The 18,154-nt window shown below is 46.0% G+C and overlaps 2 protein-coding genes across 7 annotated transcripts in view; both read right to left on the reverse strand.

The window, feature by feature from the left end:
• Nucleotides 1-1,105: 1,105 nt before the first annotated feature.
• LOC124002434 (nck-associated protein 5-like) lies at nucleotides 1,106-9,948 on the reverse strand. Of its 2 annotated transcripts, none has more exons than XM_046309800.1 (6): nucleotides 8,533-9,948; nucleotides 5,480-5,621; nucleotides 5,295-5,373; nucleotides 4,906-5,193; nucleotides 4,466-4,608; nucleotides 1,106-1,799 (listed from the first exon to the last, which is right to left on the reverse strand). In XM_046309800.1, exons 1-6 carry the CDS (start codon nucleotides 9,939-9,941, stop codon nucleotides 1,554-1,556), a joined length of 2,307 nt encoding a protein of 768 aa, XP_046165756.1. In that variant the 5' UTR covers nucleotides 9,942-9,948; the 3' UTR covers nucleotides 1,106-1,553. The 2 variants fall into 2 exon arrangements, with proteins under 2 accessions (XP_046165756.1, XP_046165755.1); XM_046309799.1 differs by having other exon boundaries at nucleotides 5,480-5,648.
• A 516-nt stretch (nucleotides 9,949-10,464) lies between these two features.
• LOC124002435 overlaps nucleotides 10,465-18,154 on the reverse strand; it is a 108,456-nt gene continuing 100,766 nt past the window's right edge. For all 5 annotated transcript variants that reach the window (XM_046309801.1, XM_046309802.1, XM_046309804.1 and 2 more), the window contains 2 exons: nucleotides 17,694-17,786; nucleotides 10,465-11,788 (listed from right to left, as the gene is read on the reverse strand). In XM_046309801.1, the coding sequence (XP_046165757.1) occupies nucleotides 10,481-11,788; nucleotides 17,694-17,786 (1,401 nt within the window). In that variant the 3' untranslated portion in view covers nucleotides 10,465-10,480. The remainder of the gene's footprint in view (nucleotides 11,789-17,693; nucleotides 17,787-18,154) is intronic.

Below are 18,154 nucleotides of genomic sequence, written 5' to 3' on the forward strand. Positions count from 1 at the left end.
CAAGACCTCAGAATTTTTTTTTGTAGTTTTGTAGACCTCAAGTCTGGTTCATCCTTGGGAGCAATTTCCAAACACCTGAAGGTACCACAAGTTCATCTGTATAAACAATAGTATGCCAGTATAAACACCATGGGACCACGCAGACCGCATCGGAAGGAGATGCGTTCTGTCTCCTTGAGGTGTACGTACTTTGGTGTGAAAAGTGCAAAGGACCTTGTGAAGATGCTGGAGAAAACAGGTACAAAAGTATCTATATCCACAGTAAAACGAGTCCTATATCAACATAACCTGAAAGGCCGCACAGCAAGGAAGAAGCCACTGCTCCAAAACCGCCATTAAAAAAGCCAGACTACGGTTTGCAACTGCACATGGGGACAAAGATCGTACTTTTTGGAGAAATGTTCTCTGGTCTGATTAAAGAAAAATGTAACCGTTTGGCCATAATGACCATCGTTATGTTTGGAGGAAAAAGGGGGATGCTTGCAAGCCGAAGAACACCATCTCAACCGTGAAGCACAAGGGTAGCAGTGGCAGCATCATGTTGTGGGGGTGCTTTGCTGCAAGAGGGACTGGTGCACTTCACAAAATATATCACGAAGAAAAATTATGTAGATATATTGAAGCAACATCTCAAGACATCAGTCAAGAAGTTAAAGCTTGGTCGCAAATGGGTCTTCCAAATGGACAATGACCCCAAGCATACTTCCAAAGCTGTGGCAAAATGTCTTAAGGACAACAAAGTCAGGGTATTTGAGTGGCCATCACAAAGCCCTGACCTCAATTCTATAGAAATTTTGTGGGCAGAACTGAAAAAGCTTGTGTGAGCAAGGAAGCCTACAAACCTGACTCAGTTACACCAGCTCTGTCAGGAGGAATGGGCCAAAATGAACCCATTTATTGTGGGAAGCTTGAGGAAGGCTCCCTTCAACGTTTGATCCAAGTTAAACAATTTAAAGGCAATGCTACCAAATACTAACTGAGTGTATGTAAACTTCTGACCCACTGGGAATGTGATGAAAGAAACAAAATCTGTAATAAATCATTCTCTCTATTATTCTGACATTTCACATTCTTAAAATAAAGTGGTGATTCTAACTGACCTAAGATAGGGAATTGTTACTAGGATTAAATGTCAGGAATTGTGAAAAACGGAGTTGAAATGTATTTGGCTAAGGTGTATGTAAACTTCCGACTTCAACTGTATATGTGTCTGTGTGTACATTTGAGTTGCGCTGGTCTGTCCTATGATGCTTGTTGCTTGGAGGACAACGGTGTCCAATTCTCAGCCTAGTTCCTCAAATGATGTATGTGAACATCAGTCAACCTGAGGGTGAGTTTTCCAGCAGTATTAACCAGATCTCAGTAACACAGAGAGGGTCGGCAGAAAGAGGTGTATGTGGAAGAGGGAGGAGGTACTTCAACTCCGTCTGCCTCAGGGGCTGGCCCCACCACTACAAGAAGGGATGGGTGTGCCTCATAGCAGGGGTTTAAAGGGTGTCGGTCGGTCCGCCTCTCTCTCTGCTCCCCTCTTTGTCCATGGGCCCTTGGGCCTGTCAACCCTGGCTGCCACAGGAGGACAGGCTGTCGTAGAGGGAGTCACTGAGGGATTCGGGCGTCTCTCTCGGGGACATGATATCTTCTGGTCTCTCCTTCACCAGCTCCAGCCCTCCGTCCTTCCCCACCTCTGGGGCACTGGGCATCCTCCCCTTACCCCGTGTGCTGAGCCCCGTCTGGGGTGGCAAGGGGAGGCTGCATGGGTCAGCAGCCAGGGGGCCCTGGGGGACACACTGTTTCAAACTCTTGGAGGAGAGGAAAGGTGGGCACATGAAGAAGGGGGAGGGTGGATGGGGGAAAAGGGGAGGATATGGATGGTAGGGATAGACAGGGATCAGAAGGATGCTATAGTTAATTATTTTACTTTTGATGTGAAATTTACCAGGTTGAAGGGAAACATGCATTTATAACTGCCACTTCAATAAATGCTTTTGTCAGTAACCATGTTTCCAGCCAACCATTTTTATGGTAGTAAACTACCTATTGGATTTTTTAAAAACTCACAACAGGCCTAATGTCAGTAAATTTCCTAAATGACATCAAAAATATATTTCACATGAGTAGATCATTTTTTTGTTGGTGAAATAGATCATGCGACAAAAGGCAGTGAATATTTCTTTTTTTTGCATTGAATATTGTTGACATTGCAATTGTTGATAAATTTGCAGTCACGTAATGCTATGTTGTGTGGTCCTGCCAATACGACTTGGAAAAGCATGCACAGTTTATTAGGCTACCGATCAAATAAGCTATATGAACTTCACATGGTGGTGAATGTGCACTGTCATAAGATTGATGCTCCTTTCCAATAAATATCGAGGGTCTTAACTTGTATGGTGGTGACGTGATGATCCCTGCTTAACTGCCAATTGACAAATAAAAATGATCTAGCTTTTATTTCATTACCTCAACATGTACCCTCTCCACTGTATCTGTGAGCACGTGCCAAGATGAGTGGGCAAACTTGCCATATTTCGCAGGTCTTTGAGACAAAACCATTAAAATCGGTACATGAAAAGTTATACGACGAAGTGATTCTTATATGCACTAGCTAGGTCGTTATGCACAGCTCTTTATTTGCAAAAAGACCGTTTGTTTGAAACACACTGTTGCTGAGAAAATGCACATATTTCTTTGTGCAACTGTTAGAATAATTTATTGCTGGAAAATCTTTCCAAAAATGGGAGAAAAAAAACATACTCTGAATGGTGGGTTGGAGTTTGAATGGGTCATTGCCCCCCCCCCATGAACTTTCTTGTTGTAACTTCTTAAGAAAAGCAAATGAGTGTCTGGAGGGAACTTGCTGTGCATTTCAGTCCAGGCTGCCCATTTAAATGGAGAGAGTCAAAAACAAGTTAGTCAAAACTCTTTTTGACTTGAGAGACATGATTGTGCCTCGTTCATTATGACTGAGACTTGTAAAAGTGTGTTTTAAACAATGTACATTTGTGATAACTAGGCATAAAATAAGATTATTTCTTGATTCCTTTGAAACAAGGTCTAGTTGCGGCCGCAATCGGACTAGATTGTGAAACATTTTTGGCGGAATTCTTGACTGCCGAGAGGATTGACGGACCTTCATGTCTTAAAGTAATGATGGACTTGGTCTTTTACCAAATAGGGCTGTATGTCACCCCTACCTTGTCACAACATAACTGATTGGCTCTAAGACATTAAGGAAAGAAATTCCACAAATGAACTTTTAACAAGGCACACCTGTTAATTGAAATGCATTCCAGTTGACTACCTCATGAAGCTGGTTGAGAGAATGCCAAGAGTGTGCAAAGCTGTCATCAAGGCAAAGGGTGGCTACTGTAGAAAATAGTAAAAATAAATAAAGTAGGTGTGTCAAAACTATTGACTGGTACTGTGCATACACACACACAATATTTTTTGCTCAATCTGATTAGGTGGGCATGGCTCCCCAGTGCCTACACCCATGCCTACAGCAGGACTGATACATGCTCCTCCAGCTCACCGGCTCCAGAATGCTCCGACCAACTACTGTCTATCATATGTGCGCACAGGCAGCATAGAGAAGAAAAATGCAAGTTTAGAACTGATAATCGACCTCATGGTGCAAGAATGAATACAATTAATTGATTACGATACTGTGCTTAACACCCTCTCGGCAGTCAAGCATTCCACCAAAAATCTTTCACAATCTAGTCTGGTTGCGGCCACAACTAGACCTCGTTTCAAAGGAATCAAGAAATAATGTTATTTTATGCCTAGCTATCACATATGTACATTGTTTAAAACACACTTTTACAAGTCTCTGTCACAAATAACTGCTCCAATAAGCCCCTTATGGTGAAAGAGGGGCTTGCAGAATCATGACCCTTTCGAGTTTTCAGTTCATCATTCGCCTGTAGGGGGTCCTGAGTGCTCTGGGCATTACTGAATTGAATGAACGAGAACGAAACGAGTCAGGGGGAGACGGGGAGTGGCTGAACGAGTTGAAAAGATCAGTCAGTAAGCTGAACTTCCTATCACTCGTCAAAACCCCTTCTCCATTTAGTTTCCACAGCAACCCCCACCTCCCCCATCCCCATCCCTGAGAAGTGGCATGAGGAGTTAGGCGTCTTTCAATCTAAATGCAGATAACTAACATTGCACTCAGCTTCATCCCTCCTTCCCTCTCTCTCTCTTGTTGGAGGGCAGAATCTGAGGATAATAATGTCAGCTAATGGGACTATGGTATAAAGTGCTGACAAGGGATGACAACTGACAGACAAGTGATCAAGGCCCCAGCTGTCTTTCTATCAGCCTCATCTCTTAAAATATTAATAAAGAGAGGAGCTTTCGTCATTTCATTTTTCACTGTAGATGAGAAAGTTGGCACATGTCAGCACAGAGTACTACATTTCTTGTTACGATGGAGATTAACTCAGCTCGCTGACTCACTCACCCTTCTGGAGGGTGTCCTCTGGCTGCCTGGGTCTCCCTGCACATCCAGGTAAACATCACTGACTCCTGCAGAGCCTTTCAGGTTGGGAAAGGTCCAGTCCTTGGTTGGGGGATTTTGCATATGAGCCCCGTAGGCATCAATGTCTACATAAGAACAAATGTAATTCAAGATGTAAAAACAGAGCTTAACTCTTAACTCTTAACTGTTTTGTTTCAAGATTTAAGCTTGTGTGAATAGTTAGTCCTCAGTTTCAATAACACACAAAATGTTGGTTTTGCAGAACTGATCAAACTTACGCAACCATATCTAAGAGCGTCTGCTAAATGACTTAAATGTAAATGTAAATGTAAACCACTAATGTCAAATGTCAGCATTGAAATGGTCTATATGGGAACACAACAAGTCCTATGGGAATACAAAGTCCAAGATTCCAAGCTGACCCTCATGGATGGTGCTGGACAGGTGCATGTTGGGACCTTTTCCCTCCAGTCCTGAGCCATACAGGATAGATGGGTTGACTTCATCCAGAGATGACAGCTCTCTCTCCAGCGTATGGGCTTTCCGCGAAACTTTCATCTTGGCCCCATGTTTCCCCTGGGAGCCTGAAAACCCTTGCTCTCCCTGTGACTTCCCCTTAGTGATGCTCTTCCCTGCTGCATTACTGGCATAGTCTGGCATAGGGAACGTGCCGATGCCACTGTCGAGGGTACGCATGGATGCACCAGAACCTAAACATTGAGGAAAGAACAATGAAGTGAGACTAGAGTCAGGGGGAGACGGGGAATGTTAGTCAAGGGAAATGGATGACAGACATTATTATGACTCTCACCTGTAATGTGCTGGGAACTAATGGACTCTGCCAAGCTCTCGTCTGATGTGACCTCATCCTTGCCAATCATTTCAGAAGCCTGAAACAACAAGGGTTACACTCCACGTAAGATTGAATCATATTCCTGATGTGTCATTTATTCATTTGTCTATAGTGTATAAGAGGAGAAAGAGAAGAGAGTTTACCTGGTCCATCTCGTCCCTGCTCTTTGTGTGGCTGATCCCATCCCTCTGGTGACCGAAGATGGGCCGCGACCTCTTCGAGTCAAAGGAGAGGCGTCTGTGTGCCATTCCAAAGGTAGTAGGTATAGCTCCCCTCTCGTCCACCCTGTTTCCAGAACAAGACGTCGAGGGACTTAAGAAAGAAGAAGTTACAAACTCATAGGGGAACTAGTTTTCGACATATACTAATCAAATTAGATCCGATTTGATCATACGAGAAAGAGTTTAACCCTGTGGCAAGTTTTGTAATTACAGTGCATCCAGGAAAGTATTCAGACTTAATCCACATTTTGTTACGTTACAGCCTTATTCTAAAATGGATTAAATCGTTTCCCCCCTCATCAATCTATGCACAATACCCCATAACGGAATTTTTGCGAATTTATAAAAAACTGAAATTTCACATTTACATAAGTATTCAGACCCTTTATTCAGTACTTTGAATCACCTTTGGCAGCGATTACAGCCTCGAGTCTTCTTGGGTGTGACGCTACAAGCTTGTCTGTATTTGGGGAGTTTCTCAAATTTTTCTCTGCAGATAATCACTAGCTCTGTGAAGTTGGATGGGGAGCGTCACTGCACAGCTATTTTCAGGTCTCTCCAGAGATGTTCGATCGGGTTCAAGTCCGGGCTCCGGCTGGGCCACACAAGAAAAGACTTGTCCCAAAGCCACTCCCGCATTGTCTTGGCTGTGTGCTTGGAGTAGTTGTCCTATTGGAAGGTGAACCTTCGACCCAGTCTGAGGTCCTGAGCACTCTTGAGCAGGTTTTCATCAAGGATCTCTCGGCACTTTGCTCTGTTGATCTTTCCCTTGATCCAGACTAGTTTCCAGTCCCAGCCGCTGAAAAACATCCCCAAAGCATGATGCTGCTGCCACCACCATACTTCACCATACCATACTTCCTCGAGACGTGACGCTTGGCATTCAGGCCAAAGAGTTCAATCTTGGTTTCATCAAATCAAATGTATTTATATAGCCCTTCGTACATCAGCTGATATGTCAAAGTGCTGTACAGAAACCCAGCCTAAAACCCCAAACAGCAAGCAATGCAGGTGTAGAAGCACGGTGGCTAGGAAAAACTCCATAGAAAGGCCAAAACCTAGGAAGAAACCTAGAGAGGAAGCAGGCTATGTGGGGTGGCCAGTCCTCTTCTGGCTGTGCCGGGTGGAGATTATAACAGAACATGGCCAAGATGTTCAAATGTTCATAAATGACCAGCATGGTCGAATAATAGTAAGGCAGAAAAGTTGAAACTGGAGCAGCAGCATGGCCAGGTATACTCCAGAGAATCTTGTTTCCCATGGTCTGAGAGTTCTTTAGGTGCCTTTTAGCAAACTTCAAGCGGGCTGACGTGTGCCTTTTACTGAAGAGCGGCTTCCGTCTGGCCACTTTACCTGATTGGTGGAGTGACAAAGAGATGGTTGTCCTTCTGAAAGGTTCTCCCATCTCCACAGAGGAACTGCGGAGCTCTGTGAGAGTGACCATCGGGTTCTTCGCAAACTTTCTGACCAAGGCAATTCTTGTTTGGCCTGGCGGCCAGCTCTTGGAACAGTCTTGGTGGTTCCAAACTTCTTCTATTTAAGAATGATGGAGGCCACTGTGTTCTTGAGGACCTTCAATTAAGGTACCATTCCCCAGATCTGTGCCTCAACACAGTCATGTCTCGGTGCTCTACTGACAATTCCTTCAAGCCTTATGGCTTGCTCTGACATGCACGGTCAACTGTGGGACCTTATATAGACAGGAATGTGCCTTTCCAAATCATGTCCAATCAATTGAATTTACCACAGGTGGACTCCAATCAAGTTGTAGAAACATGTCAAGGACAATCAATGGAAACAGAATGCACCTGAGCTCAATTTCGAGGGTTTGAAAACTTACAGTACCAATCAAACGTTTGGATACACCTACTCTTTCAAGGGGTTTTCTACATTGTAGAATAATAGTGAAGACATCAACACTATAAAATTACACATATGGAATCATGTATTAAAAAAAACACAATTTGCCTTGATGACAGCTTTGCACACTCTTGGCATTCTCTCAACCAGCATCACCTGGAATGCTTTTCCAACAGTTTTGAAGGAGTTCCCACACATGCTGAGCACTTGTTGGCTGCTTTTCCTTCACTCTGCCGTCCAACTCATCCTAAACCATCTCAATTGGGTTAAGGTCAGGTGATTGTGGAGCCCAGGTCATCTGATGCAGCACTCTCGTTCTTGGTCAAATAGCCCTTACACAGCCTGGAGGTGTGTTGGGTCATTGTCCTGTTGAAAAACAAATGATAGTCCGACTAAGCGCAATCCTGATGGGATGGAGTATCGCTGCAGAATGCCGTTACAGCCATGCTGGTTAAGTGTGCCTTGAATTCTAAATAAATCACTGACAGTGTCACCAACAAAGCACTCAACACCATCACACGTCCTCCTCCATGCTTCAAGATGGGAACCACGAAGATCATCAAATTTGGACTGGTCAGACCAAAGAACAGATTTCAACTGGTCTAATGTATATTGCTCGTGTTTCTTGGCCCAAGCAAGTCTCTTCTTATTATTGGTGTCCTTTAGTAGTGGTTTCTTTGCAGCAATTCGACCATGAACGCCTGATTCACGCAGTCTACTCTGAACAGTTGATGTTGAGATGTGTCTGTTACGTGAACTCTGAAGCATTTATTTGGGCTGCAACTTCGGAGGCTGGAATGCGTAGTTGTCCAAACTTTTGATTGGTACTGTATGTAAATAAGGTATCTGTTTTTTTTAATCACATTTGCATACATTTTCTAAAAAACCTGTTTGCTTTGTCATTTTTGGGTTATTGTGTGTAGATTGATGAGGATAATAATTATTTTTTACAAAATGTGGAAAAAGTCTATGGGTCTGAATACTTCCCGAATGCACTGTATTTTGTAATCATCATTCAGTACACTCATGGCTGCAATATTATACATTTGTGCAAGACTTCTGATGTATTTAATGAAATCTTAGCAACATAATTTAAGATTACATATCATTCTTACCTGTTGAGGAGCTGCTGCATGAAGTTGTCTGCGGTCACTCCTCTGTACATGAGTGACAGTTGGCCCTGGGCCTGGTCCATCACCACCTCACAGGAGTGGCCCCTGCCAGAGCGGTCCATCCCGACCCCGTTCACATATGCCCGCTCCTCCTCCAATGCCTTCCGCAGGTCCTCTGCCTTCTCCATCAGCATGGAGATGTTCAGGCTCTCCACCACCTTCCGGGGCCCACCTGACTTAAAGTCCTTAGCCCCTCCGCCGGAGGCAGAGGACGACGAAGGAGATGATGACATATTGTTCTTGAGCTTGGACACTTCTGGTTTACGGCTGAGGGCGGGGAGCTTGCTCTTCCTCAGGCCAAACCAGCTGGCGATGCCGTTGGAAGCCTTTTGCTTGGGCTCAACCAACTGGCCCCGGTCCTGCTCCTGCAGCTTAAGCATGTTCTCCTCGATGCCACGCATTACTTTCTGCTCGATGGCCGACTGGGGCACTGGTGGGCCGGACAAGTACTGCTTCTTGTCGTTTTTCATGATGGCTTCAGTAGACGACCGCGGTGGCAGAGGAGGAGGAGGCGGGAAGCTCTCTGCATGGACGAAGGTCTTCTTCTTGCTGGCCAGGAGTTTGCTTTTGTCCTCCAGCCTGGGCAGGTGTCTCTGAGCCAGGGCGCGGTCCTCGTGAGCAGGCCTGACCCCTCGGGGGTAAGAGGAAGCCTGGCCGACCTTTGAAGGGGACTTTGAGGAAACTTTAGTGGGGCTGTTTTGAGGGCTAGGGGTAGTTTTACTGTGGTGGCTCCGGGTGATGGGGCACTTCCCATAGCTCCTAACCACCGAAGAGGTCTCTGTATTGGAGGATAATGTACCCATCTTGATCTTTGGACCATCTGCTTTCGCTACATATATCCGGGGAGAGAATGATGACTCCTGCTCAGCCTTGGGTATGGATGATGGGGTAGCTGATGATTTGGTGCCTGATTCATGTATTGGACCTGGCACCCTGGGGTGACTGCAGAGGCTGGTTTTGGGGTATTGCTTCCCTTCCAGGGAATCAGTGTATTTCTGATGTCTGTGCTGCTCTGTCCCAGTTCTCTCGCCTTGCCTTTCAGCAGTCTTGCTTTTCTCAATATTGTTGGTGGGGGGTTTACCCACGTTACTTTGTACATCCTTCTTGTCCATGGGCTGTGCACCTACTGGCAGGTTCTCTGTGCTCTTCAGTTTCCCCAGAGCAGCCAGGCGCTCTTTGAATGGGTGGTGACTGGACTCACTCTGGGGTTTTCCCTGCACCAGCCTCTTGGGGGTGGAAGACCCAGGCGACCGGTCACCTTGCCTGGCTGCAGACTGGGTTGGCTGGGGGGGTTCACAGATTGGCTGACTGGGCTCCAGAGTTGCACGGTGCTCCTGGTGCCTGTCCCTCATGCTGGAGTAGCTTGGGCGACTACTGTGAGCTTTACTAGAAGCGGCGGAGGACGAGGAGGGTAGGCTGAAGTGTTGGTGGGGTTTGTGCCAGACAGGGCTTTCTGAGTCAGTGCCCTGGTCAGTGTCCTGGTCAGTGTCCTGGTCAGTGTCCTGGTCATCTGGTTCTGGGGATGAGTCAGGGTGCTGCGAAGATGGGTGGCTGAGTAGGTTCTCCTCCTGCTGCTGCTTGTCTACAAGCCCCTCAGGTTGGGTGTAAGGGAGGTACTGGGGAGTCCCATCTGACGTGCAGACTTTCTCGTAGTGAGCCACCTTCTGAGAGCCCCTTTGTGTGTGAGAAGAGGAGGGGGCTGCCTTTGTACTGTGGCTGGGTTTGGGCGCAAAGTGGCTGCTGAAAGCTATCTCCTTGACTGTGGGAGGGGGGGCCCGCACTGTCCTCTGGCTTGGGTGGCGAGGTGGGGGCAGAGTAGGGGGATGAGGACAGCTGCTTCTCCCTCTCCGTGGTGGTGGCTTTGCGGGTCAGGACAGGTGAGTGGTACACCTCATAGTTGTTGTTGTTCCTGCAGGGGATCTTGGAGCTGCGGGTGAGCTGGGGACTTAGACGGAGGGGGGTTGCCTGGTTGTGCCTGGTTCATCCCCGTCGGGATCTTCAGGAACTTGAGCAGCCGGGACGGGGAGGAAATGGGGGAGGGCTTGACTTCACCTAGGCCTGTGGAAAAGGTGGGGCTGAGTGCAAGCTTGCTCTTGCCAGAGGGAGGCAGGGCCTGAGCTGAGCTGGTCCTCTCGGGAACCGGGGCTGGAGAGTACAACTCCACCGCCACCTTCTTGCAGACAGACGTCTCATTGGAGGAGAAGTAGAGCCCGTTGCAGACCTGCTCGCTCACTTCCTGCTCCTCTTGATACCCTGGGTCCGTCTCCGTGGCAACAGGGTCTGTATGTGAGGTAGGGGTGTGCAGGCTGTTGTTCACATTGTGTGCCACTGATGCAGCCTCTTCTTCCAGGTAGCAGCACTCCTCCGGACTGTCCCTGTTTTGGGTCAGCGACGTGTGCTTCACATCCTCACTGTGAGAGGGTTGCACTTCAGCCCGAGGCAGCGGTTTGCCAAACGGATGCCTGTCTTTGTGTCTTTGAAAGTTCCTGGTCTCTTTCCGTAGCATCCCGTTGAGGTTGGCTTGGATTAGCGAGGAGATTGGATCAGAAGAAACCAGAAGTTCTGGAGGCTGCTCTAGAGAGTCCACTGCTGTTTTGTGCATGTAGCACTGGCTTGTGCTGCCAGTAGAGAGGAGGTGGGGGAGAGCTGCTGCCTCGGGAAGGACTGTGCTCTGTGCCAACACCCCCTGGTCCTCTGCCCAGGCCTGCCCGTTGAGGCTCTCCACTCTGCCCGGGTGTGCGGCGCCATGGACCTGGGCACACTTCAGCAGGCTGTCCAGGCTACTCTTCTGGGAGAGCATGTGGCAGGACTGGCAGTCCCTGTGCTGGTGCTGTTTGTGCAGGGCATGGTCCTCCTGGAGAGCCCCTTCTCTGTTGGTATAATCATGGTTGTCCGAGTCTGAGCTGGAGAAGTGGCAGCGTGACGAGGGATGTGCTACCAGGTGCTGAGAAGAGGGTAACCCCACAGAGGACATCAGGGACATCTGGTCTCTTTCCATGGAAACCAGCGCCTGACCCAGGTCGTGGTGTGGGGACAGGCAGGAGGAGGGGTGGAACTTGAGGGGGTCCGACTCCTCCAGCTTGCGCAATACTTCCAGGATGTGTGCTTTCTTTTTGAAGAACGGAGACAGGGCCTCTATGGAGGTGGCAGGGGCCGGGGCCAAGCCGGCTGTTCCGTTCTGTGTGTGGTCCCCATTGCTCTGCATAAACAAGGACATCAGGTTGTAACTCCACTACATCTTCATCAGACAATACAAACTAAAAAAGTTAAGTACAGCATGGCTAAAATCTAAAGAAAAGTTCACATAGCCTCCAACATCTAACACATTGCGTGCATAGTGCAGCAGGACTCATATGTATTGATTTCATGTTGACAATCGATTGTGGAGGTTCCTTTTTACTTTGATGAGAACAAAACAACATTTGCTTCGATACTTCAGGACTTTTTGAGGGGACCTGCATCTCATGTTTCAAGTGAACATACTGTAATGAACTAACCGCCCAAGTCCCCAATGACTCTGTCACAGCAAAAGAGGACATCCTGAGAATGCTGAGCACCCCTGTCCTGACAGGGGGAGGAATAAATGAATGAAGGAGAGAAGAGTGGAGAGGCAACTGAAGTCACTTTGGTTACACATGGCCAGCCAACCTTAGGAAGCAGTCTTTATCTTTAATTAAAGAAGCAATTAATTCTGTAATCAGTGAGAAAACTTCTCCTCCACCCTCCTCCTCATCCCGTCTTCTTGGAGAGGAGCCAATCTGTTAACTAAAATAGTCACCGCCAGTGGGGACCTCTGGGATTATCCAATTAAGACAGAGGGGCGTGAGACAGAGCCACTTGCTTAGCATACACAGACCATTCATTCTCTTCCCCTGTCATTATGTCCACTACTACTCCACTGGCATTCTCCAAAGCCATGGCATGTAAATTTGATGAATCCAAGCAACAGGCCTGGTTTCTACAGGTTAGGGCCCACTTGATTACCTCAGCATACACTGTGCATTGTTTTCCCTTTTCAGTCTCCCTCCATCTCTCCCAAGTGAACCCAAAGAGCCATTGCGTGCAAATTTGACAAACCCAGTCGAATGAGGTGACTTTGAAAACCCCTCTGCCATCGCTGCAGAAGTGCCTATTCTGATTCAATGATTTACGTCTACCTAATAAATTCTCAGTCTACACCTGGGAGCTCTGATAAGCCCATATATATGCAGTATGTATATATATACACAATCTGGACGGGTGATGCACTTGGATCAGGGGAGCTGGGAGTGATGCAGAGCTTAGCTGAGGATATGGGGTTGGAGAACTGAACTGTATGGGATTCGGTCAGTCAGTCAATACATTTCTCTACTCATGGTCCATTAAAAGCCCAGTGGAGTCAAAAACATGAATATACATTGATTATACCAAACATTAGGAACACCTTCCTAATATTGAGTTGCCGCCTCAGCATCCATGAGAGAGGATCTATGTTGTAAAGTAGCCCTTCAACAGTGGGCTCCATCAATGTGTGTGATGGGTTTAGTGGTATGGGCTCTCTTAAGGGGTGCCGCATTGATCCAAAACCTCCATCCCACTATATTCTTGGTTAAAATCCCAGAGCCATACGGATGGTATATTAAATGCTTTGAGACTTGGGGCCAGAGAGAAACCATTGGCCAAGGAGATCTGATGGAAATAAAGCCTCAACCTCACAGAATTACGGAGGAGTGGAGACGGAGGGAGAGAACGAGAGGAATGCATAGGGAGAGTGTTTGTTCAGAGGGAAACAAAAATCTATATTCAATTTGACACCTCTCTCTCTGCCTGATAACAAGAAACCAATCAGTTGCCCTCGGGGTTGAAATGACTGGGTCTCTCTCGTTCCTGTCTTCCACTTGCTTCTCAGTCATTTGTCAGCAGGAGTCTAGTGCTGCTCCTTGGGGCAGCAATAACACTGGCCTATTTTAAGAGAGAACATTACAGAGGGACACGGTGAGCGCCGTTGGGGGTACTTCGGTGAGTGGTGGGGCAAAACAGGAGGAACCTTCAAAGCAGAAAATGTTATGGTGGCGCTAGAACATTGAGCGAGCCGAGCCCCTTTAAATTATATTAATTTGTGGGTGAATTCATCATGGGAATGAGAATGGACTTTGTTCACTGAGGAACCTCCTTGGAACACATCAAATTAGTGGATTCGGCTAATTCAGCCACACCCGTTGTTGACAGATGTATAAAATCGAGCACACAGCCATGCAATCTCCATAGACAAACATTGTCGGTAGAATGGCCTTACTGAAGAGCTCAGTGACTTTCAACGTGGAACCGTCTTAGGATGCCACCTTTCCAACAAGTCAGTTCATCAAATTTCTGCCCTGCTCGAGCTGCCCCCGTCATCTGTAAGTGCTGTGATTGTGAAGTGGAAACGTCTAGGAGCAACAACAGCTCAGCCGCAAAGTGTTAGGCCACACATTTTCACAGAGCGAGACCGCCGAGTGCTGAAGCGTTGAAACAGTCTGTCCTCAGTTGCAGCACTTACTACTGTGTTCCAAACTGCCTCTGTAAGCAACATCAGCACAAGAACTGTTCTTTGGCCTAAGATCACCATGCTCAATGTGAACCGTCAGCTGGAGTGGTGTAAAGCGCACCGCCATTGGACTCTGGAACAGTGTAAGTGCGTTCTCTGGAGTGATTAATCACACTTCACCATCTGGTTTGGCGAATGCCAGGAGAACGCTACCTGCCTGAATGCATACTGCCAACTGTAAAGTTTGGTGGAGAAGGAATAATGGCCTGGGGCTGTATTTCATGGTTTGGGTTAGTCCATGTTAACGCTACAGCATACAATGACATTCTAGATGATTCTGTGCTTCCAACTTTGTGGCAACAGTTTGAGGAAGGCCCTTTCCTATTTCAGCATGACATTGCCCCCATGCACAAAGCGAGGACCATACAGAAATGGTTTGTCAAGATCGGTGGGAAAGAACTTGACTGGCCTGCACAGAGCACTGACCTCAACCCCCTCGAACACCTTTGGGATGAATTGGAACGCCGACAGTGAGCCAGGTGTCATTGCCCAACATCATTGACCGACCTCACTAATGCTTGTGGCTGAAAGGAAGTCCCCGCAGCAATGTTCTAACATCTAGCGGAAAGCCTTCCCAGGAGGGTAGAGGCTGTTATAGCAGGCAAGGGGGGACCAACTCCATATTAATGCCCATGATTTCAGAATGAGATGTTCGATGAGCAGGTATCCACATACTTTTGATCATGTACTGTAGTGTATGAGTATGAAAATAAACCATGATAACTAACAGAATGTGTCCAGTGATGGTGATGCAGAGGTTAACAAAATATGAGTTTGCTGAGCTGATTAAGGGTCCCTCCCTTTGCCCTCAGAACAGCCTCAATTCTTCAGGGCATGGACTCTACAAGGTGTTGAAAGCGTTCCACTCCAACGCTTCCCACAGTTGTGTCAAGTTGGCTGGATGTCCTTTGGATGGTGGACCATTCTTGATACACACAAGAAACTGTTGAGCGTGAAAAACCCAGCTGCAGTTCTTAACACAATCCTTAACACAATCTGGCTAGGGCTGTGGTGGTCACGAAACTTCATCAGCCGGTGATTGTCAAGCAAATAACTGTCGGTCTCAAGGTAACTGACAGTTAATTAACATACACATTTACTATCTCCTGGCTTCCACACAAGTCTTTTTAAAAAGAATAATACATCCATGTAATATAGCTTATTACACCTTCACAATAAATCCATGATTTATTTTAGACAGGTCTAAAGAAACATGATATGAAGAAAATGTAGTTTATTTCAGAAGAACAGAATAGCACATTCTGAGTGTCCTTATGTTAGGTCCTGATGTGGCTATGCCAAATGGCTGTGGGCTACACTAGTTCATTTAGAACTCCGTGGCATTAGGTTATATTATTTTATAGATTTTTTTAAATATTTTTTTTTATTTACCTTTATTTAACCAGGCAAGTCAGTTAAGAACAGATTCTTATTTTCAATGACGGCCTGGGAACAGTGGGTTAACTGCCTGTTCAGGGGCAGAACGACAGATTTGTACCTTGTCAAGCTCGGGGGTTTGAACTCGCAACCTTCCGGTTACTAGTCCAACGCTCTAACCACTAGGCTACGCTGCCGATTGAAGAATAGAATTGAACAAAGCTGAATAAAATATAAATATTTTCTCCAAACGATTTGAGGTGCGCACATGATGAGTGGTTAACAAAGAAATAGGTATTCCTACATGCTTAATTTAGAGTTATTAATGTAACTTTAGTTCTACAAACGTTGGGCTGTATGTTTAGATTTTTAATACATTGTAAGGCTGCATGATGCGACCAATGATGATTTGAAAAAAGTTGCTTGAAAGGCATGAGCTCTGCTCAGTTTTTTTTGGCGCAGGCTGCACCGCACTCCAATAGTCTCTCATTCACAATTTGATAAGCACTGGGACAGATGTGGGATGCGATAGATCCCAAATTAAATCAACCTCTAGTATCAAAAACCTTTTTTATGCAATGTGGCTGATCAGAACGTTTAGCTTAAAATGTTGATAAACTACTAGGCTATTTCTTCACATCATAAGAGCAGCGGGAAAACACCATTATCATAAGTGACCGCAAATGTAATAATGCATGTAGTGCTTTTATTATAAAGGTGCATTGTTATAGTAAACATTATCTTTCCCAAACCTGAAAGCTGCTTTTATGCCAGTTAGGCTCCACAACCCTTGTAAAGTGGTTTTCATGTGCTTAATTTTAAGAAGTTATTTAACCACTTTAGTTATGATACAAACCTTATTAAAACATATAAGCCTATGGGGCTACATGAGGTGTGAGACTATGATTCGAACATTCACAACTGATAGGCTAATATTGTCACCCATCAGACTATTCTTGATTTAATATTGTCTTTACATATACTAAATAACATATGTGTGACATTTGTTTTGATTTAGAATGGACCATTATCATGCACCTGTATTGAAACAGGGGCGGCTGGAAAAAATACATGTCATCTATGCACTTAAAGCGACTGGAGGACGCTTTTCCCCGTGGTTTATTTTCATCCCAGCCAGGTATGCTGTACTCCTGTTGTAGAGGGAAGCAATGTGCTTAATATTAGGAAAGTTGAGAAATAAATATAGTAGGTCTAGAAAGCTGATGGGATCCTCCGCCATCACTCCGTTTTCTCACGCAATTGCATAGCCTATTGAAATGTTGCACTACATGAGCTCATGGGCTCTCATGAAGTGTTTGATTTGATTTTTTCGAATACCTTTGCATTGATGTCAGAGGCCAATAGAGTGCTGAGTACCAGGCAGTTAGCAAGTTTGATGGGCTACTAATAACCAACAGCAGCATCAGAGCTTGGAGATGCCTAATTACCATGACTAAACGGTCATGTGGAATTTGACTGACTTCATTTTGCACAATTCGTTTACATCCCTTTAAGTGAGCATTTCTCCTTTGCCAAGATAATCCATCCACCTGACCTGTGGCATATCAAGAAGCTGATTAAACCACATGATCATTATACAGGTGCAGCTTATGCTGGGGCCAATAAAAGACACTAAAATGTGCAGTTTTGTCACACAACACAATTGCTATAGATGTCTCAAGTTGAGGGAGCATGCAATTAGCATGCTGACTGCAGAGAAATTAGCTGTTGCCAGAGAAATTAATATTCATTTCGCTAACATATGCCATCTCCAACATCGTTTTAGAGAATTTGGCAGTGCATCCAACCTGCCTCCCAACCGCAGACCACGTGTAACCACGCCAGCCCAGGACCTCAAAATCCGGCTTCTTCAGCTAAGGGATCGTCTGAGACCAGCCACCTGGACAGCTGATGAAACTGAGGAGTATTTTGTCTGTAATAAAGCCCTTTTGTGAGAAGCAATGTCATTGATTGGCTGGGTCTGGCTCCCCAGTGGATGGGCCTATTGACTGATTTCCTTATATGAACTGTAACTTAGTCAAATCTTTGAAATTGTTGCATGTTACGTTTATATTTTTCTCCAGTATATGTGTTCGTAATTCTATGGTCAAAGTGAAGTTTTAGTCAGGGGCCAGGGTTTGTGTGTGGGTCAGTTGCTCACCTTGAGTTCGCTTTGGCTCTGGGACACCAGCAGCTTGTCACTGTCCATGGTCAGGGGCCATGTGCTGTGCTCTGGGACAGACACCAATTGCAACTGGAACGGGAGAGAACAGGGAGAGAGGAATGACAGTAAGGGCACCATATTGACTATTGTCATTCTCTGCACCCTCTCCTGATTTCCTTTAACCTGCCTCCTAATACACAGATAAAAATGGCATTAAAGGAGCGGGCCAGCCTCTTTTCATTCCCATCTCAGCCCTGAGTAATTAAATTGCTTCGGCAGTGAGATGGCATCAGTTTTCCTTATGATTATTATATTCATCACAAAGAAAGGCGATGGCGGGGGCAGAGACTCTCACTCTGTATGCGAGGAAAGATGTTTATTCTTTCCCCACAGGTAAGAGACGCAAAGAGATGACTGAAGAATACAGAAAAATGGAGGCGTGGGGGGAGAAGAGAGGT

Source organism: Oncorhynchus gorbuscha, linkage group LG18 (genome assembly GCF_021184085.1).
Source record: "Oncorhynchus gorbuscha isolate QuinsamMale2020 ecotype Even-year linkage group LG18, OgorEven_v1.0, whole genome shotgun sequence".
Classification (NCBI taxonomy): domain Eukaryota; kingdom Metazoa; phylum Chordata; class Actinopteri; order Salmoniformes; family Salmonidae; genus Oncorhynchus; species Oncorhynchus gorbuscha.